General features: G+C 39.3%; 1 protein-coding gene across 18 annotated transcripts in view; it reads right to left on the reverse strand.

Annotated features, from left to right (window-relative positions):
* IPCEF1 (interaction protein for cytohesin exchange factors 1) overlaps positions 1-22,397 on the reverse strand; it is a 201,867-nt gene that overhangs the window by 73,965 nt on the left and 105,505 nt on the right. For 7 of the 18 annotated variants that reach the window (XM_074037303.1, XM_005552181.5, XM_065543602.2 and 4 more), the window contains 2 exons: positions 13,742-13,781; positions 12,906-13,075 (listed from right to left, as the gene is read on the reverse strand). In XM_074037303.1, the coding sequence (XP_073893404.1) occupies positions 12,906-13,075; positions 13,742-13,781 (210 nt within the window). Of the gene's footprint in view, positions 1-12,905; positions 13,076-13,364; positions 13,445-13,485; positions 13,810-22,397 lie in introns of those variants that run through there. The other 11 variants (XM_015448996.4, XM_045391347.3, XM_005552182.5 and 8 more) reach the window with 4 other exon arrangements.

A 22,397-nucleotide genomic window follows, 5' to 3' on the forward strand; every position in this document is an offset into this window, starting at 1 on the left:
CACCCAGGGCACACTGGCAAGACTTCCTGCACCAGCACCTGCATCTCACTGGGGGAAAGCTTCTCTGGCTGCCCTATTCCACTCTTTCACCTGTACAGAAGTCCTCAGAGATCACTGCCCCCTGGGACGAGCTCTCAACCAGCAACGAATGGGACTTGGGGCAGAAATGCCCCCAGCTGGGTCAGACGCCATGGCTCACACCTGTAATCCCAGCACTTTGAGAGGCCAAGGCAGAAGGATCTCTTGAGGCAAGGAGTTCAAGACCAGCCGGGGCAACATAGTGAGACGTCTCTCTAAAAAACATACAAAAATTAGCGAAGCACAACTATGTGCACCTGTAGCCTCAACTACGCAGGCAGCTGAGTCAGGAAGATTGCTTGAGCCCAGGAGTTGGAGGTTGCGGTGAGCTATGATCACACCACTGCATTTGAGCCTGGATGACAGTGAGACCCCATCTCTAAAACAAGAAAAATACATAGGTAAACAAATCAATATCCCAGTTCCTTTTTCCCTTAGTGTGAAAACTCTGGGGTACATGTTTTTCACAGGCTTCCAGGGTTCCCCAGAAGGATGAAGCTTTGGTTACCCACAGTCACACCCTGCTTGCTAAGGAGAACTTTATTAACTAACTTTTCTACCCTCTCTCACTTCCCTATTCCCTTTCCGAGTATCTCCTGGGTCACTTCTCAAGTAAACTGCTAGCACCCAAATCCTCTTCTTAAGAGTCTGCTTCTGGGAAACCTAAACCAGGATGCTATTCCCCTTGCAAAAAACATTCCCTCCCAAGAACAGCCCAACTGCTCAGCACAATAATCCCTCCTTACTATTCCCTCCTAAAAGTCAACCGACGATATGGCTATCTCACTATCACATTACGTCATATTTAGATTGGTGACCAAGAAGTGGCTGGAACCTGTTCTATGCCTTGTAAGTCACCTCTCCTAGCTAGCCACTACAATCTTTCATTCTCTCCTTATGGAGAAAGAGGGAAAGGGCTCTGAAGTAAGGAGACCTCTCGGAGCAAAATCATATTTTAAGTGAAATGAAGTTACTAGTGAACTTTCAGGTAGTCTGACATACAAAGATAGGAATTACCTTCTGAAATGTAATTTTCAAAAACGATTAAGATGCAAACCTCAAAATTTAACAGAGTGTTGTGTAATTGTTCTCTGCCGTGTAAAAACCTTAGCTTCGGCTCAGTCTCATCTCTGCCCTATTCTTTTGGAAGCTTTAAAACCCCAAATGTGCTATTGTTTTCACATACATGGGCTGGTCTCTGCAACAGCGTAACCAAGAAAATGAAAGAACACAATACATATGAAGGAAAGGCTTTAAATGAATCGTAAGAAATTTGATAAAATCTCACCATTACAGACTAAATTTTATCTCTTGCTATCTAATTCATCTACCATCCATGGTTATTGCATGAGTTTGGAGAAGAATAGATAAAGGAGCACCATTTAAGAAAATTTAAAATCAGATGCATTCTCTTTGAATATTAAAGATGTAGAAGTAATAGGCCGGGCATGGTGGCTCACTCCTTAATCCCAGCACTTTGGGAGGGCAAGGCGGGCAGATCACCTGAGGTCAGGAGTTTGAGACCAGCCTGGCCAACATGGCGAAAACCTGTCTCTACTAAAAATACAAAAAATTAGCCAGCCATGGTGGTGGGTGCCTGTAATCCCAGCTACTCGGGAGACTGAGGCAGGAGAATCACTTGAACCCGGGAGGCAGAGGTCGCAGTCAGCTGAGATCGTACCATTGCACTCCAGCCTGGGCGACAAGAGCAAAACTCTGTCTCAAAAAAACAAACAAACAAAAAAAAAGACAAGGTTAATTCTTTCAAAATCCCAGTCAGCACACCACATAATCTTGCCTTCATGCAATGTGAAGTTATCAAATACTTCAGGAACTTTCAAATCTCTTCAAACTGTTTTCATGAGTTTCATGTGTACTATTAAAATATATCACCACCACCACCACGAAGAAAATCCAGTTCAAAAATGGCAAAAGACATTTCTCCCAAGAAGATATGGAAATGGCCAATAAGCACATGTGAAAGTTGCTCAAGGACAATAGTCATTAGGAAAAGGCAAATCAAAGCCACCATGTGATGGTACCTCACACCCATTAGGATGGTTACTGTAAATAATTAATTAATTAAGTAACAAGCACTGGTAAGGATGTAGAGAAACTGGAACCCTTGTGTACTATGGTTGGGAATGTAAAATAGTGTAGCTACTATGCAAAATAGCATGGTAGTTCCTCAAAAAAATAATAATAATAAGATAGAACTACCATATGATCCAGCAATTCCACCTCTAGGTATAAAACCAAGATAATTGAAAGCAGGCTCTCAAAGAGATATTTGTATGGCCATGTTCACAACAGCATTATTCACAATAGCCCAAAGGTAGAAGCAATCCAAGTGTCTGTCAACAAATACGAATGAATGAACAAAATGTGGTACACACATCAATGGGATAGGATTCAGCTTAAAAAGGAAGACAATTCTGAGACCTGCTTCAACATGGATGAACCTTGAAGACATTATGCTAAGTAAAATAGGTCAGTCATAAAAGGATAAATACTGTATGATTCCACTTATAGGAGGGAACTACAGTAGTCAAATTCATAGAGACAGAGAGTAGAATGGTGGTTGCCAGGGACTGGGAGGAGAAGGAATGGAGAGTTATTATTTAATAGGTACAGAGTCTCAGTTTTGCAAGATGAAAAGAGTTCTGGAGATGGATGATGCTGACGGTTGCACAGTAATTGGAACTTATTTAATGCCACTCAACTATACCCTTCAAAATGGCTAAAATGGTAAACTTCATTAAAAAAATTAATTTTAAAGCTACTACTCTGAAATCGTTGTCAGTAAAAAATGAAAATGCATTTGCCACGGTAAGTTTTACAAGATTCAAGGTGTGAAAATATCAGTGGCTGACGGGCTGTTAATGAGCACCATCTCTTCCACAGGTAACAGACATCTATCCATGCTTCTGTTGAACAGACACAGAAGCGAGGCCCAGAGATGGTAGGTGGTTTGCCCAGGCTGTCAAGGAGCCTCAGCATCAGGGTAGAATCAGGCTAGAATTAAAATTGGGTGAATTCTCTTTCAAGGGAATGTAGAGATACTACACTGTGAGCCCGGGGATATCTTCCCCTGCAGCTTGCCTTTTCCTTGCATCTTTTTTAAAGACATTGTTTCAAACATGCTTCGCTAAATTCTGACTCCTTACAGAAATAATCAATATTTTTTAAACTTTCCACTGCATAGTTTCCTTTTGAAATCTTCTTGAAACATGCTCCATGGAAGATTAAGCACAGCAGCACAGTGACAGATGAGTCTAGCTTGTCTGTAGAAGAGGCAGCTGGGACCTGACCCTTAAAAGAGCTTGCCCCAGACAGATGGTAAATCTTCAAATAAAGACTTCTCAGGAAAATCCTCAAACCTAATGAAAAGTTCAGCTCATCCCATGGGCCACTTCGCATTCTGTTGCTTGGGAAATGTGCCCACACTCTCACCATTAACTCATGTGTTACCTGAACTCTTCCTCCAGGGTGGAAAACTCTGTATTGACAAGTACATAATGTCTTCTAGTCCATTCCCCTGTCTTATAGCTTAAAATCATCCTTTACATGGGGTCAGTAGGTATATTTTTAGACTTTCCTACACAGGACAGGTCATAGTCACTGAGAGAAACCATTCCTGGTGTCTGAAGATTCCTAGCACAATTCTTCTGCATCCTAAAATCTCAATATTTCGGCAAACACATTGCTTTTCTTTGTATACATTCCTTAGATTTTTTAAACATTGCTTTTAGATGCATTCGATCTTCTCAAAGTAGCTTTGAAAAATATAGAGACGGTGTTCTTGGTCAACATTTACTTGCAAGAAAATAGATGCATAGAGATTTGCATCACTGACTTAGAGCTACAAGACCTCATAACAAAGTACAGGACTAGAATCCAGGTGCCATATGTCTCTTATACCATGCTGCCGAAATCCACCTTACTGCCGGCTTGCTTCAAGAATGATCAAATTATATACACACGCATATACATATATTTATACACATGCATATCTAGATATATGTTAATATTTATATACATACATATATGTGCCAATACTTACACATTTATGCACTATAAACATCAATTCAATATATATTAATTTATATTTAAGTTAGTGTGTGTGCACTTACGTACTCTGTTAACTATTTTTCCTGTTAACTATTTTAAATGATTTTAGGATAAAAGGCATTTTTGATTTTACATTCTACGCATTGGCAAATCAACTATCATATATTCATATATAATTCTTACAGCCATCAGAAATGATATTGTAGATATATATGTATCAACATGGATATATGTTTCTATGTATTACTTAGTGAGAAAATCAAGTGACAACAGCATCATGCATATTATTATTTTATTTTTGTAAAACATAGAAACGAATGCTTGGAAACACATACATCAAAATGTCTAAACTCATGCCATGGTGGTAGGAAGCTGTATGATTTTTTTTTTTTTAGATGGAGTTTCACTCTTGTTGCCCAAGCTGGAGTGCAATGGCGCTATCTCGGCTCACTGCAACCTCCACCTCCCAGATACAAGCGATTCTCCTGCCTCACTCTCCTGAGTAGCTGGAATTACAGGCATGCACCACCATACCGGGCTAATTTTGTTTTTGTTTTTGTTTTTGTTGTTTTAATACAGACGGGGTTTCTCCATGTTGGTCAGGCTGGTCTCAAACTCCCGACCTCAGGTGATCCGCCTGCCTTGGCCTCCCAAAGTGCTGGGATCACAGATGTGAGCCACCACGCCTGGCCGACCCTGTATGATCTTAAATCATTTATTTATCTCTGTTTGCTTCCATGTCCGTCTCCTTTTTTTTATTTCACTTACTTCTATTTTCAAATTTTTCCTATGAGCACATACTACTGTATAACCTTTTTTACAATTTTTATTTTAATTTTTAGCTGTTTTTTAAGAGATGCGGCCTCACCATGTTGACCAAACTGATCTGAAACTCCTGGCCTCAAGTGATCCTCCCATCTCAGCTTCCTAAAGTGCTGGGATTACAGGCATGAGCCAGCATGGCTGACCCTATTGTATAATCTTTTAAAGCATTTTTCAGTCACTTTAAATTTCCAAAAGGCAAGAAGTTGGATTCTATATAGTTGTTTTTTTAAAAAAAAAAAACAAAAAAAGAGAAGTTGTGGAAACACCAACAAAAGTACTATGCACTGTCCACCAGAGAAAAGAGGGAGGCTGTGTCCCCTGAGTGGGCACCTCACTGCTGTGAGCTAAGAAGACTGTCATCTAAAATACCCCAACCATGGCATTCACTCTGGCAATGCCCAAGCATATCACTGCCTTCTGAGAACAAGACAAAAGAAACCAACATTTCCTGGCTCTCGGTGTTTCACAATTAATATTGAAAAGTTTGGAAAGAATTTAAAGGAAAATAATATTGGCAACATGAGCAATTGTTCCCACATGACGTGGACTTAGCAACAAGAAGTTATTGAGAACTGCCTATCCCAACTACAGATAGTGTGGGCATAAAGCTATGACAGGGGCACTATTATTTTAGAAATACATTCAAGGATCTGCAAAGGAAAATAATTGTGAGAACACAATGATACATTATAGACAATAAATAAACCAAATACTCATTTAAACATTGATTTCCACGCATGTGAAATTACAATGTCAGAAGTAACAGAATTCAAGAAACTCCTCAATCATTCTAACATTTAGGTTTCCAAATGTTAACTAAGCAAGTATTTTTACCCCTTTGATCTATGAGTCATTGTCTTATGGTAAACCGGTCACCTACAGCTGCAGAAATGTCACGTTTTGCCCTGTCTAGACATGTCAACATTCCACCTTCTCATCCTCCTTTCTAATACAAATTCTAGGAACATATGTTGGCCAAAAGTTCATCAATTTCACATGGTTAGTTTGAATTGTCTTCACTGAAGAAACTTTTCTTTCTTTTTTTTTTTTTTTTTGAGACGCAGTCTCGCTCTGTCACCCAGGCTGGAGTGCAGTGGTGTGATCTCGGCTCACTGCAGCCTCCACCTTCCATGTTCAAACAATTTTCTTGCCTCAGTCTCCCAAGTAGGTGGGACTACAGGCATAGCCACCATGCCTGGCTAATTTTTATATTTTTAGTAGAGAAGGGGTTTCACCATGTTGACCAGGCTGATCTTGAACTCCTGACCTTCAGTAATCCGCCCACCTCAGCCACCCAAAGTGCTGGGACTACAGGCGTGAGCCACCGCACCCAACCTTAAAGAAACATTTCAAAACGTTGGAATTTTGTTTGGGATACGCTCAGAGGCTGGTTCTTGGCTAAGACAATAAATAAAGAGTTCAAATAAATTAAAAGCCCATAATTCTCATTTTGGTAGAAGTCTGGGAACACGTCAGTGTTCAACAATAATGCTCAATGTAATTAGTTGATTCATACAACTAATTGATAATTAAGTAATGTAATAATTAATTCCTTCAAAAAATACTGGTACATGCTCTGTGCCTGCCAACTTCTAGGATATAGAGACACAGTTTAAATCAGACCAGTAAAGAATACATCCTCTGCTGCTTATGTTGGAGCTAGGGGAGAAAGAATATAATAAGCTATGACTAATGTGTTCATAAATTCCTATAAAATTTTTTTGAATCTATTGTAAACTCACTCAGACATTTTCCAAAATGTATGCTAATCTACGGCTACCGATGAAAGGTTCAGAAGACTTAATGTCACTTTCCCGGGGAAAATTAATCCCATCTTTATTTTTCTTGAGCTGAAAAAAAAAAAAAGTAATCTATATTTACCGAAACTTTCAGAATAGTTGTCTCATGAAAAGAGAAAAGTTTGACTTTCAAGTAACATTTTCTACAAGAGTAAATTCTGCCCAATGTAAAAAGTGATTAGATCTTCACTATAGAGATTCTCATAAAACTGATTTCAAGAAATATGCCTTCCAAAGATAAGATCCTCTAAAATTCACATGAAGTGCACATGCAGCTAGAGATGGAACACGTCTCATGCAGACAGTTACTTCAATCCCCAAACATGCAAAACTTCCACCATTCAGAAAGTAAAGAAGAAACACAATCACAATTGCACAAACACATTGGATTCTCAAAAAACTTTAAAGTCTCTGTAATATATACTAAACCAGATATTAACCTACAAACCTCTTCAGTTTGTCTAAAGTTTTTATGAAATAGATAGTTGGGGCCGGGTGCAGTGACTCATGCCCGTAATCCCAGCACTTTGGGAGGCTGAGGCACGCAGATCATGAGGTCAAGAGATCGAGACCATCCTGGCCAACACGGTGAAACCCTGTCTCTACTAAAAATACAAAACTTAGCTGGGCATGATGGCGCAAGCCTGAAATCCCAGCTACTCAGGAGGCTGAGGCAGGAGAATCGCTTGAACCCGGGAGGTGGAGATTGCAGTGAGCAAAGATCGCACCACTGCACTTCAGCCTAGCAAAAAAGTAAGACTCTGTCTCAAAAAAAAAAAAAAAGAAAGAGAGAGAGAAAAACAGATAGTTGGATGATTCACTTTTTCTAGTTGAGGCCCAGGGGCCTCAAGGCTTCCTTGAACTGGTGATGCAATGGCACAAATGGTGTCAATAAATGAAAACTAAAAAACACAAGTATCTAGTAATTTCATACAAAGAAACAACATACAAAACTAAAATAAACCAAAAGAAGTAAGCGATGGTCAATCTAAATGAAATTCCACCCTTCTTAGTCACAAACTCTTTGTCTCTTAATTTTCATATGATTTTCCCAGTCTCCCCAGGCTCCAAAACTTGGAATCATGCTTATCTTAGCCTCAAATTTTTTGTGTCTTATATCCAAGCACTCTTCAAACCTTGCCCCTTTTTATTTGCATAGTGTGTCCTAAATTCTCACTGTTGGCCGCACTCTAGTCCCGGAGCTCATGTCTGAACGCCTGCATTTTCTCACCATCTCCTAACTGGCCTTCTGGCAGCTTCCTCACTCTCCAAAATATCCAGTTTATTGCTGCTAGGTTCATATTTTTCGCATGCCAATTTCACGTGCTCACCTTCCGGCTCAAGAATAGGCAGTAGCTCCCTACTGCCTGCTGGATCAAACCTACATTCCTACACTATCACTACGTGTCTCAGTCCCCCATTCACTGGCCCTAAGTCACCTCTAAATGGAGAAGCCGTGCAGCCTGGAGAAAAGAGCCTGGCTTTGTTGTTGGGAAACCTTTGTTTCAAATCCCAGCTCTGCTATTTACTCCTTATGAGACTTTGAGCAAGTTACTTAAATTCCCTGAGCTTCAGTAAACTCCCTTGAAAAATGGGAATAATAAAATCTATCTTGCTCGGCTATTATGAGAATTCAATATAATCACTAACACAGTGGATTGGCACAGCTCATTTATATTTTCATTCCTTTGTTCACATTAGTCCCCAGAATGCGCGTCTCCCACCTCTACTCCTCAAAGATCCTAAAAATGTGTTACCAAAATGGGAACGGCTGTAGCAGGACCTAATCCGAACCTTGGGGCCTTTCTAGCAAATTCAGATTGCTCCTTTTCCCGTATCTGTTTTTAAAAACAGAGGTGGAAATCCTTTCCTGGAAAATTATTTTCTGTCAAAATCAGTCCTCACACATGACTCCATTTCTCGAAATTCCCATGGGCAATGTAAATGCTAGAGATTCTTAATTCTTATTTATATATGAAATCAAGAACTATTAATTGAGAGCCTATTAACTGTCAGACACAGAGTAAGCTGCTGAAGATATACCCATGATCTTGTCCTACAGAAATGATCACTTATGGAAAACAGCAAGTCTGACAAGCAAGTACCCAAAAATGAGGACAAGTATGATAGTATGAAAAGTATAGGCCAGGCGAGGTGGCTCACACCTGTAATCCCAGCCAAGACAGGTGAATCACTTGAGGTCCAGAGTTCAAGACCAGCCTGGCCAACATGGTGAAACCTTGTCTCTACTAAAAATACAAAAATTAGCCGGACATGGTGGCCCATGCCTGTAATCTCAGCTACTCAAGGAGGCTGAGGCATGAGAATCGCTTGAAACTGGGAGGCAGAGGTTGCAGTGAGCCGAGATAACACCATTGTACTCCAGCCTGGGCAACAAAGCAAGACTCTGTCTCAAAAAAAAAAAAAAAAAAAAAGAAAGAAAGAAAAGAGTATAGGTCACTCAGGGAGCAGAGAGAGGAAGTCAAATTTAGGTCAGGGGAGAAGGTACGTGCCTCTAGAAGAAGGCTATTTAAGCTAAAATTTGACCTAGAAGGAGGGATAAGCTTGATGGAATTGGATAGGAGAAAGACTTCAGGGCATGGAGACAGAGTTTTCTGAGCAGAGAAACAGCATATGCGAAGGCTTAGAGAAAGCCAGCCCACGTGCTAACAGGAATTGAAAGAAGTGCCATCTTTAAATGAGTTGGGCTGACAAGTGTGAGGAAGTAAGAAAGGTTACTAGTTAAGGTGATTCCCACAAACCAGAAAGTGAGTTTGTACTTTCTCGTAAGGGTATGGGAAAACAAAACCGTGGATTTTAAATCCAAGATTTTACCAGCCTGGATTTCTACGGCTGTTAAACTTGCATATGGTTTTGTAGGACTTGGCGAGTAATCTTGCGTGCTGCGTCACACTCTAAGCACATAGCATGTGGTGTGAAAAATGGCAGATGAGCCTCTGGACTTGACCTTTCTCAATGAATTCTGGGTAGTACAGTTTGAAGCAGCAACGTGTGGTGAAAGCAAAAGGTAGACCATGCATCAGGTGACTGGGTAACAACAGCACAAAACAGAAGAGAGGCGAGGCTGGTGTTCCCAGGCAGTGTCAGGGAATGATAGAGGAGACAAGCAAAGAGAGTCAATGACAATGAGATCACATGTTTCAAAGGAGAATTACCCTAAATTTCATTTCTACAGCTGTTCTCTCAGAACCCCATTGAAGGCAGAAAACAGGGTGGTCTTAATTGTGTCATGGATCCTGGCGCCAGAGGGAGTCGGGTTGGTATGCTGTAAGTCATGGGCCTAGGAGTCCGAGGGACCTAAATGTGAATCTGTTTTTTTCCCTTTACTCCCGTGTGACTTGGGACAATTGACGCAATCTCTCTGCATTTCAGTCTATCCCACTTTCAAAACGTGGAGACAATTACTACCTCTCAGGGTGAATGAGAGCATATATGCAAAGTACCTTGAATCATCTATCCCTTGGCCTAGGGTAGGCACTAAGTTAACAGGTGGCTCTTCCTAAGATGCTATGGACTCTGCTACCGCTCAGCATTAGGTTATACAAGAACGTGTAGGGACGGGGCTGGTCGTAACCCAAGATTAAGGAACATGGAAGGTAGAATGAGAATTCTGCTCTTAGGTGCTTAGGCTTAGGTGCTTTGAGAGCGACTTTGTTGAATCTGAATTCTTTTAAGCAGCAGAAAGTAAATAAAGCTTCTTGGCTTATTTCATAGTTGATATCCACACAGACAAGAGGAATATGACTACTAATTAAGTATTCATTGAGTAGCCTTTTTTCCCCCACAATAAACATATAATTAAGATTCAGGGTGTGTGTGTGTGTGTGTGTGTGTGTATGTGTGTCTATGTATGTGTGTGTTTGTGGTGGAGGAAGAGAGAAGGAGAATTCCTCTACATGCCATTAGTTTTATAACCATTAGTTTGCATACCATTAGTTTAATCCTACAGTTCCCTAGCCAGATAATGGCAGGCTTTTTCTCCATTCAATGCTGCTAACCTAACTGTATTCAAGTACATGCTTTGCAACCTGAATATTTCTTTCTGTGTTGCAATGAAAGCAAGCCAGGGCAGGAATGCGTGAGTGTATCTAAGGCTCTATCCCTTTCCTCTTTCTAGCCTAGTCTGTCAACACTGCTGCTCCTTGTGGAAGCATGAAGTTCCTAATGCCTAAAATAGGCTCCTCTAAGAGAATCATAAGCTGAATGAGCTGATGAGGCCAAGCCAACCCAATCTGGAAGCCTGTGTGGTTCAGAAGGACTTCCTTTAAATTCTGTGAAGACAGGGACAGCAGACAGAACATATTTGCTGAATAATTTCATTCCCTGAGAAGATGAACGGCTTGCTTCTGTCCAAGCTTTATTACTTCCCACAGACATGCCAAGCTCTATCAGCACCCAATCTTTCCAACAAGCTCTGGAAATGCCCTGACCACTATTAAAAGGTAAATCAGTCTCTCATGTTATAAAAGATGAAGAGGACAATCGCTTGCCACAACTACCCCAAAACAGGGGCCTGAAATAATACGAAACAAGAAAGAGACATTTATATTAACCTGAGTTCCTCTTAAGAAGGAAGCTGTATTTGCTTAGGAAAACTCTCTTACAATAGAAGGCAAGACCGCAGACCCAGGTTGCCTTAATTTGGGAAAAACCATTCATGCTAGACAAGATGAAAAATGTATTGAGGAGGGGAGAAGAAAAGAGAGAAAAAGGATGCCAGTGGAAAACCGCACACTCTGCCAGTGACTTTTTGTGAATCCCTTACAACTTTGATAAAGTTGTTATAACTCACCAAATGCTTGAAAAAAAAAAGTATTTTTACGGAACCCAAAGAGGAGCTTTGTGCCACATTTTTCATGAGGTGAAGCTGGGGCAATAAGTTTGGGGGCAGAGGAGCAGAGGAGCAGAGGAGTGTGCTTATTCCCAGCACTGGAATTGGATTTGGGTCCGGTTTAACCAAATCTTTAATGAACAGGTGCCCAGGGGTATGTGAGTAACAAAAATTGATTAGTGGCTAGTGAATGTAAATGCATCAACTAAAAATTTGGCCCACAAACCATATGCAGTACTTATTTTGCATGTATAAAGTTACATGATGTACAGCTCTGTTGCTTGAATGACAGGCATGCCCACGTCATTTCACAAGAAGAATGTCACATAAAAAGAACTTTCCTGGCTTATAAGCAACTCCTAAGTACTTTTCCCTTAATTGATTAAAGGCCATCCAATGCTGATCTCCACAGTGCCACAAAGAGACTCTCACTGTCCTGAGAGCAGCAATAAAACCTCACCAGGGCTTGTGGAGAGCATTCCTCCTTGGAAATGCCTCCTCATTCGACGTTCAACAACATCGTCATTTTCAACAGGATTCAGATCATGAAAGATCAGCACGCTTTCTAACAATCACTTTATTTCCAGCCATTTTCAACGGAAAACTAGCCTGGGAAGCAGATCACAACAGTATACTGACTTTTTAAGGAATAAACTAGGCAATTATCTTTTCAAATGTTGTCTGAGCACGACTAGTTTAATGCCATTACAGAGCACACCAGGGGACAAGAGGTGACCGTTGCCAATGCAAAGCTGGCATAGGGGTTAGTGATTCCAAAGCAACCCATCTGATAAAGCAGGTCAGGGGGAAAGAAGGGGAAGAAGAAAGTAAAGGAGGAGAAATTGAAAACGCTTCTCTGAACTGAATCAATTGATACCCTTGTAGGTCGTGAAGCTGAGTCTCCTTTTAGTAGAGAGACCTTAACTATGTAAAGGTGCCATGTTACATGATGCCCACATAAATCCTGAAACTATTACAATCCCTCGTGGAATAGTAACATTATAACAGAACTTAAAAGTCTCCTTTAGCAAGGATGTAAACGTCGACACTCCCTTCCTCCCCAACCAGAGTAGTCAAACAGGATGGGTTTCTTCTCCATAAAACACAATAGCATAACCTACATATCTACTGGACCAGAAATGGCTTCTATAACTTATTTGTTTATTTACTCAGCTCCAATTCCCAGAAATCAAAATTAACTTTCCCATAGGGATCACCTGATCCCTTTAACGTGCCCCTCATTAAAATGGCTGGGAACAGGAGGAAGAAAGCAGACTCACCATTTGATTGCTATACCAGTACAGTGACGACCCCTTCAGTATCACCCAGAACTTTTTCCATTTGTTGCTTAGGAAACTTCCCTTTTCCTTTTTCTTATACAGCCACCCTTGGCAGTCAGCATGGCCCAGATCTTTACACGATATCCTCCTCCGACTCATCGTGAGAAAACCTGCAATGATTACATGAAGAGGTAAAGTATTACCCTGATTTGGTAGGTAAAGTATTATCCTGATTTATGTGACAGAGTGAAAGGCAACTTTTAATTGTTAACCCCCGAGGGAGTTGGATTTTTCACCAAGATTTATGCAAAGCCTATGCAAAACCAATGCAAAAAAAAAAAAGCCATGTGTCTGTTTTATTTTTAAACATTCGTTTGATGCTTAGAAGGTATAAGATACAGCCAAAGAAACAGCACAGCGGGGCTGATATGCAAGTATTAGTCTAAGAATAGTATTCACCAAGAATAAGTTGAAAATAATTAAAATCGTAAGGCTGGCAGGCATATCAGTGCAGTAACATCGCTCCTCTCAACAATAACAGCCGTAGTTATGCAATAGATGTTGAAGGGTTAATGCCCACCTCAAAACACAGCTACTTCCCGACTCACTGCCAGTTTTTCTAAGCTCTTTCGACATACCACGAGGGATTAATCCAAATGAACAGCATGTCGTCATTTCTTAAAATCAATTCAACAATAACCAAACATTAATCTGCCGTCCACCTCCTCATATTAGCATTAAGAGACAAAAATCTGATCCCAAGGAAGGCATCCCGGAGGAAAGCCACACTCAACGCACACAAAAAGGAGATAAAGAAACAAAAGAGATCTAATTACCTTGAGTTTTCCTCCTCGGCTTCTGACGCAAGGGAACCTGCTGAAAATGCAGGAAGGAAAGAAAAGAGGAAATTTCTGATTGTGTTGTAACATTTGTAAAGAGAGAAGGAGGGAGGAGGTGGCAGTGTTTATGAGCAGGATGGAATCTAAAAAAAAAAAAAAAACCTCTCTAGGCAGAGCTAAAGGGGAGCTACTAGCTAAGGCACAAAATGTGCTAATTAGAATCAATATACATTGAGCTGAACCTGAAAAAAAAAAAAATGTCACAGAGCATTTATCACTAATGTTTCCTGTTCCCACCCACTAGCTGCTCTCTCGCTACTACTTTAGTTATGATAGCACAGTGTTCACGGAAGTTTTAAAAATCAAAAAATATTTCCCCTTTTGTGTTTTTGTGAGAGAAGGAAAACTAGATCTGCTTCTTTTGCAATTTCTAAATAACAATGATTATTCAGATCAACCTGGAGGATAATTGCTACAATCTCAAAATATTAGAGTCACTTGACTATTCCGTTCATAGTCCTGCTCCCACATAGGGTTACACCTAAACCACATGAATTAAATATCCCAGAAAATGAAATTCCACAACCTCTTTTGAGAGTTCAGTAGCAATCAACCCTCCTTATCAGGAAATTCTTATTTACAGAATTGTATTGAAATATCTCTGAATATTTCTCACGTTTTATGGAAGATAAATTAGCAACCACCTACTATTCTGTACTAGCTCTTCAAATCTTCAAATCAGACATAAGACAATATATATGAAATATACATTTTTTCCACAATACATTTTAAACAAACATACAATCAGACTACCAGCAAAAATAAAAAATATTTTTAAGTATTTTCAAATATGTGTATGTCTGTGTGTGTGTATGTGTGGAGAGAGAGAAAAAAAATTTTGCTTAAAGAAGTTTTGTTTTTTCTTTACAAATATCTAAGTTGAATTGATTTAAATTTGAAAGATAACCTTTTCTGTTAACAGGTAGAGAACACAGGGGGAAAAAAGCTTAAAAATGAAAAGCAGTTCTAAATTTGGTATGCAATTTTAGTACAGCATTTTATAATGTTTTCTAGAGATGCCTGGCTTATATTCTACATATCTAACTATTGATCTCATAGCTATTGTATATGGTTCTACTCTATGTTTGAAGAAGGGATATGACAGTGAAAAGAGGAGAGGGTCTTTAAATCCAGAGGCCTGGAACCAATTCCTGGCTATTATAATTAGTAGCTGTGCTGCCCAAGAAAATAGCACCCTCTGAATCTGCTTCTTCATTTATAAAATGAAGACACTGATAAGCGAGACTCCGTCTCAAAAAAAAAAAAAAAAAATTCTAATCCTATAGGTCTTATAAAGATTTGACAAGATTTATTTGTGAAAATCCTCGGAGAACTAAACAACATTCCTTTATGTGAGTATATGTAATATAATATTATATCGTTGACATAAACAAATACTTTATATCTAATAAACAGAAAAAAATCATGATTTTTATAAGTATGATTTATGTTTCCTTCAGCAATTATAATGAAGCTAAAGTGTCTAAATTATATTTCCTGGGAAATATAGATCCCAAGAAATACTGCACTGACATTTCATCTGACGAATGTTACAGTAAAATTTATCCCCCCCAAAATTAATCATCCATAAAGATGGCAATAATTGCCTTAAATTTTAAGCAAAGATAGACATGTTATAATCATGGCATGTTATTAAAATCCAGGCAAGTTATCATGAAAAGGACCTAGTCTCAGCCTCACTTCACAAATATCTCCCACACTGACCTGTCTTGTGTTTTAAAGTTCCCGTCATTCCCTCAAATCGTCTCCTGGGACCTTTTTTTGATATGCCAATTCTCTGAGATCAGTAAAACCCAACTAGTACCTATTGGCAAAATAGTTTTGCCCAAATATGTATATTATTTGAGTGGCTAAGTTTTAGCTGAGAGCCAGGACTAAGGACAAAGAAGAGAATACGTGAATTTAGATGCTGGGTAAGATTTGGGAAATCTGGGGTCCAGGAGTTGCCAGGGAGCACTTAAGACAAACCAAGAACCAATTGTTAACAGTCATTCCTAGAGTGCTCAGGCCCGCAATGAACAAGATGAAATTACATTAGTTCAAACAAGAAGAGCAGCCTTCAGATGAACAAATGAACAAATGAGAGAAAAGTCCCTGGAGGGCAGCAATGGGATCAGCCAAGGCAGAGAGGAAGTGATGCTCCTTCCATCACTCCCAGCTGGGTACCAGTGAGTATTCTCTACCCATTCGTTGTGAGCACCCAGTGGGACTGGAGACTTCCGGCTCCACCTTCAAACCTTAGGGCTACTTCCAGGGAAAGCCCCAAAATGTGAGCTTTGTCTCAATTCTGCCCAAGACCAACCCTTGGTCTACACCATGTTCTTGTGCCTAGGATGGGATGAGAACAATACCTCAAGCAGAGCGGGCACCCAACTCAAAGAAAGTCTTTTTTTTTTTTTTTTTTTTTTGTAAAGAGGGGAGCTTAGTTATTGAGTCATTGAGTCACCCCTGTTCTGACAGTAATTCTCTTAAAGCAAATTATTAACTGTTAAAACTGTTTTCCCTGACCAGAAACAGACTGCATTATAGAAATAACAAATTCGGGGAGTTTCGGTTTCACTTAATATACATGAATTTGAAACCTAAATTGGTTTACATGAGACAATGAAAACAATCTTTGAGAACTTTATTGCATCTAAGGTAGATTTTACTCCTCACAACAGGAAGTGGAACCCGCGAACTAGTCAGTTTCAAAAAGATCTTCATGTGGTTTTTCACTAGGTAAGTAAAAAAAAAAAAGCAAGCAACCAGTTAAGCATTTTATGAGATGGTTTTTCAATAAGGGAAATTATAACTTGTTATCATCATAAATATTCAGAGCCTAGTAAGATATTTTCTCATTCTATTTTCTTCCAGTTTGAATGCTATAGGTAAAACTAAAAAATTATTCTTAAAATCTGATTTTGCCCTAACTTGGTTCTAAAATTGAGGGGAAATTTTTCTTTGAAAATATGTATTTCTTTTTTATTGAAGAAGTGTATTTTTCTTTAACTTTTTAAAAGATGGTTCAAAAACTTCATTTGGCCACGAATCACTCAAAACCACATAGAACAGTAGAAAACACACAAAGGAAACTCCTTTGATATTGAATGATGAGACTAATGCCCAGGTTACAGGTAACTAGTATATTGACTTATAATCCATATAGTAGCTGTTTAACCTTGCAGGCAAAATTTACCCCAAGATGTATTAAAATTCACAGTAAGATGCTCTGTCATTGCATCAGACTTCACAGTGATCCTAATCTTTAGCAAAAACTATACAGTGATATGCTGGTAAAATGGGCTCTCTGGTTGCAGGAGCCCTAACTTGTGGATTTTGTCCATTTCGATGGTACAAACCCTCACATCATTGACAATTTCAAGCTACCAGTATTTTAAGAACCAAGCCACAAAAATTCCTGACTATTTTAGAGCCGTACCAAATCAGCACAGCACTGATAGAGCTATTAGGGATGTTTCTCCAGAAACACCTGACATCACAAGCGTTTTTTATCCTTCCCGGAAAACTAGACTCAAATTTTTAAAGGAGATTCTAAAGCATCCAATTAATAAACATTTACCTGTGAAAACATGAAAAGTTTGCTTAATTTTTTCAGAAGACTAACCACCTTAAATAATACTTAATACATTAATTGAAATAATCTCTCACAGTAGTGAATAATGGAGACAGACAACAGACATTCTAATAATAATAATAATAGAAGCAGAACTAAAAACAGTGACAGAGGTCGGGTGTGATGTGATGACTCACACCTATAATGCCAGTGATTTGGGAGGCTAGGGCAGGAGGATCTCTTGAGCCCAGGAGTTCAAAACTGGCCTGGACAACATAGCAAGACCTCATCTCTTATTTTTAAAAACCGCAATGACAGCTAAGAAATATGAATAAAGCTTGCTGGGCGCAGTGGCTCACGCCTGTAATCCCAGCACTTTGGGAGGACGAAGTGGGTGGATCACGAGGTCAGGAGATCCAGACCATCCTGGCTAACATGGGGAAAACCCTGTCTCTATTAAAAATACAAAAAATTAGCTGGGCGTGGTGGCAGGCACCTGTAGTCCCAGCTACTTGGAAGGCTGAGGCAGGAGAATGGCGTGAACCTGGGAGGCGGAGCTTGCAGTGAGCCGAGATCGCGCCACTGCACTCCAGCCTGGGCGACAGAGTGAGACTCCGTCTCAAAAAAAAAAAGAAAAGAAAAGAAAAGAAAAGAAAAGAAAAGAAATATAAAAAGAAACGTGAATACAGTTTAATAATCATATCATGCTGACATGTGCCAGGCACTGCTCTGAGTCTTTTCAAGGTACTGGCATTGAACTCTCATAGCCACAAGAGCTATTTCAAGAATAAAACTCTGCAGAGTAGACTGGTAGGGGATTTGTTTGCATTGTTGCTGTTTTGTTAAGAAGTAGGGCAGGGGCCGGGCACAGTGGCTCACGCCTGTAATCCCAGCACTTTCGGAGGCCGAAGCGGGTGGATCACGAGGTCAGGAGATCGAGACCATCCTGGCTAACATGGTGAAACCCCGTCTGTACTAAAAACACAAAAAACTAGCCGGGCGTGGTGGCGGGCACCTGTAGTCCCAGCTACTTGGGAGGCTGAGGCAGGAGAATGGCGTGAACCCGGGAGGCAGAGCTTGCAGTGAGCAGAGATCGCGCCACTGCACTCCAGCCTGGGCGACAGAGCAAGACTCCGTCTCAAAAAAAAAAAAAAAAAAAAAAGAAGTAGGGCAGGTAAGCAGTGACTAGAGATTGTAGGGAAGACGGATGCCATAGCACTTTCCACCTAGAAGAGGAAAAGAAGAAATGAAAGGAGGACTGGGAAGAAGGGAAGGAAGGAAGGGAGAGGAGATAAGAAGCTGCAAGAAGGGCACAAGAAAAGAGGGAAGAAGAAGGAAGACAAGGTAGAAAGTGGGAAAGAACAAAGTTCCAGGAAAAATCGTGGAGATTCTAGCTTCAACAATTACAATAAATGACTTAGCACCATAGAGAACACAGTTAGAAATATATATATTGTTTCAGTAGTAAAGATACTGAGTTTGATAAACATGTGAGACATCTAAGTGGAAACACTTGGTATACAGTTGTATTTAAGGGGTTAGAGATTGGGAGGAAAATCTGGAATAAAGGTATAAAATTGTGACTTATCACTGTATAAAGAGTAGAAGTCTCATGTTTCAGTCAGATCACCCAGAGAGTGTATAGAATGACAAACGCTCAACATCAGAATCCAAAGGGAAACCAACATGCCCCAGAAAAGCAATAGAAGCCAAGCGAGGGGACTGTGCAGTTCACAAAGAAAAAGTAAGCAGAGGCAGGAGAGAAGGTGGTCGCGGAGCAGAGGGAGGAATACAAGAGAAAGGTAGGTCCAAACCTTCCAATACGGTCAGTGTGAATAAACAAAGGACAAGCCCCTCTTGGCCAGGCACGGTGGCTCTCACCTGTAATTCCAGCACTTTGGGAGGCCGGGGCAGGCAGATCATGAGGTCAGGGGTTCAAGACAAGCCTGGCCAACATGGTAAAACCCATCTCTACTAAAAATACAAAAATCAACCGGGTGTGGTGGTGGGCACCTGTAATCCCAGCTACTCGGGAGACTGAGGCAGGAGAATTGCTTGAACCTGGGAGACAGAGGTTGCAGTAAGCCGAGATCATGCCACCGCACTCCAGCCTGGGTGACAGAGCAAGACTCCGTCTCAAAAAAAAAAGAAAAAAAAAGAAAAAAAAAAAAGGACAGATTCACTAGAGATTTGGCAAAAAACAGTTTAACTATTGTGTGGGGCTACAAGACCAGTCCGAGTGGGTTGAAAGACGAGTGGGTATTGAAGAAATAAAGACAGCGTTGCAGACTACTCTTTCAAGAATCTTCACTGAAAAGAGGCGTCATGCTAGTAACAGAAGGCACACTGCCAAAGGACAGAGATTGCCACAGACCTCCCTCAAAACCAAGCTTCTGTGCTTAAACCCTTCTCTTGCAGTAAGATACAGATACACACTTAGAAAGCACTTCAACAATACAGTATCAAAGGCTTCAATTATATTCATATTCTAACTCATTGATCATCCATTTCTTTCTGCTTTTTTTCTTTTTGAGATGATTTTTAAGGGAATTAAGTATACTGTTATCTCTCTGTGTACTCCTTTCCTTTTTCATTTCTCTCTCATTCTCCTCACATTACACTAACTGAATGTGATGTTGATCATCTCCTTGCTTATTATCATTTTTTTTTTTCCTCGCTCTGTTTCCCAGGCTGGTCTTGAAATCATAGGCTCAAGAGATTTATCCTCCTCAGCCTCCCAAAGTGCTGGGATTACAGGCTTGAGCCACCACACCCGGCCTCCCTTGCACTTTTACTATCTATATATAATATTTTAACAAAACTATAAGTAATAACATTAATACCGACATTTAATTTTCACTATTATGTTTCTGTAATGTTTTCACATTGATACATGTATCTCTAGTTCATTTTCAATGCTGCACAGTGCTGCAGTGAAGAAAAATGCCACTATTTATCTCTACCTATTGATGCATATTTAAATTATCTACAGTGTTATGCTATCACAAAAATGTCACAATTAACAATTTTGTATAACTTCCATTGTGCATATATGCAGGTATCTTTCTGGGCTATGTATGTGTCTGGAAGTGGAATTGCATGATCATAGGATATGTGCGTCTTTAACTTTTTAGATATTCCCACATTTCTTCCAAAGTGTCCTACTTACAGACCCTCCTGTAATATATAAAATTTAGCTCTCTACAACCAGGAATATGTTTTAGTCTTCTATCTCAGAATTTCATAAATCTTTCCTATGTCTCCTTCTACTGTTTCTTTGTTGTTTTTTTTCTCTTTCATTAATGTCTGCTTTTATTACCCTTGTTTCTTTAAATTTTTAAAAAATTTACTCTGTTATTCTTTTTCCAGCTCCTAAAGGTGATGTTTATCTTATTTATATTCTTGGCTTTTATTATAATAAAACAGTCAGAGCTATACATTTACTGTGAATTTTGCTTTACTTGTATCTCCTTGTTTTTCCATCCCAAATCATTTCTTTAGAATGAGACATTGGAATGTATATTTATAGGTTTCTTAGCATATGGGAAATTTTTACTACTTTTTTAAATTTCTAAATTCATTGCATTTTGTTCAGAACATATGATCTTTATGATACCAATTTCTTGAAATTATTAGCATTTATTTGTGTCTTATTACATAATCAAATTTTGTAAACATTCTGTATTAGTCCATTCTCACACTGCTATAAACATACTACCTGAGACTGGGTAATTTATAAACAAAAGAGGTTTAATTGACTCACAGTTCTGCATGGCTGAGGGAGCCTCAGAAAAGTTACAATCATGGTGGAAGGCGAAGGGGAAGAGAGACAAGTCTTACATGGTGACAGGAGAGAGAGAGAGAGAAGCAGGAAGCACCAGATACTAATCAAACAATTAGATCTCATGAGAATTCACTCAATATCATGAGAACAGCATGGGGGAAACTGCTTCCATAATCCAATCTCCTCCCACCAAGTCCCTCCCTCAACGTGCAGGGATTACAATCTGGATTACAATTCCAGATGAGGTGGGGACACAGTCAAATCAAATCACATTCTATGTAAACCTAAATCAAAACTGATAATTTTGTTTTCCAAATCTTTTGTATCTCTCTTTAATTTTTGTTGCTGGCGTTACAACTTTGTTAGTATTTCCGTCCTTTTATTTTCAAACTTCTGTGTGATTGTTGGCTGGTTTTTGCCATTTCTTTTATAAGGACCATATGACTACATTTTGATGTTTTTAATATAACAAGATTATCTGTGCCTTTTCATAGGTGAATTTAATCTACTTACATTTAACAGCATTTTTATTTCACGGTCTTGGTTTCATTCATTTATTTTTCCCTTTTTTCTTTCTCACATGCAATTTCTCTGATGTTTAATTTAGTATTTCTAAATTCATCATAAATATAACATAACTTAGCATATTGTAACCCCTGTTTGAATGACTACTCTCTTGTTATTGCAGTCTACATATTTATTTTTCCATTAAAAATGTTAAGCATATTATTATTCTTAATCATACATTTATTATGATTAAGTTATTATTTCTCAATCAGAAATCACAAGTTTTCCTATTTCTGAGATCATCTTTGTTTCATTTATCATATAGCTTCCCATTGGATCCACTTTTCTGTTTAAGAGGGTGCCTCTTTGAATAGTCCCTTTTAATGACGATCCATAGGTAGTAAATTCTCAGTCTCCGTGTATATTGTAATGCCTTTATTTTCACCTCAAAATTGAACGATAATTGAGGTGGGTATAAAATTATTTTTGCCCCTGGCACTTTGACTATTTTGATCATTGGTCTTCTAACAACTATCACATTGATCAGATTTCTGCTATCAGTCTATCATTCATTGTACTTGATTTTTCTTTTCACTCTCTTAAGGCACTCTCATCATCCTTGAGATACTGTAACTTTACTGCAATGTTTCTAGTTATGGACTTATCTTTATTTATACTGCTCAATCCTCTAATTGATGCTTGCATCTTTTTTCAAGCATGGAAAA

This window comes from Macaca fascicularis, chromosome 4 (assembly GCF_037993035.2).
Source record: "Macaca fascicularis isolate 582-1 chromosome 4, T2T-MFA8v1.1".
NCBI lineage: Eukaryota > Metazoa > Chordata > Mammalia > Primates > Cercopithecidae > Macaca > Macaca fascicularis.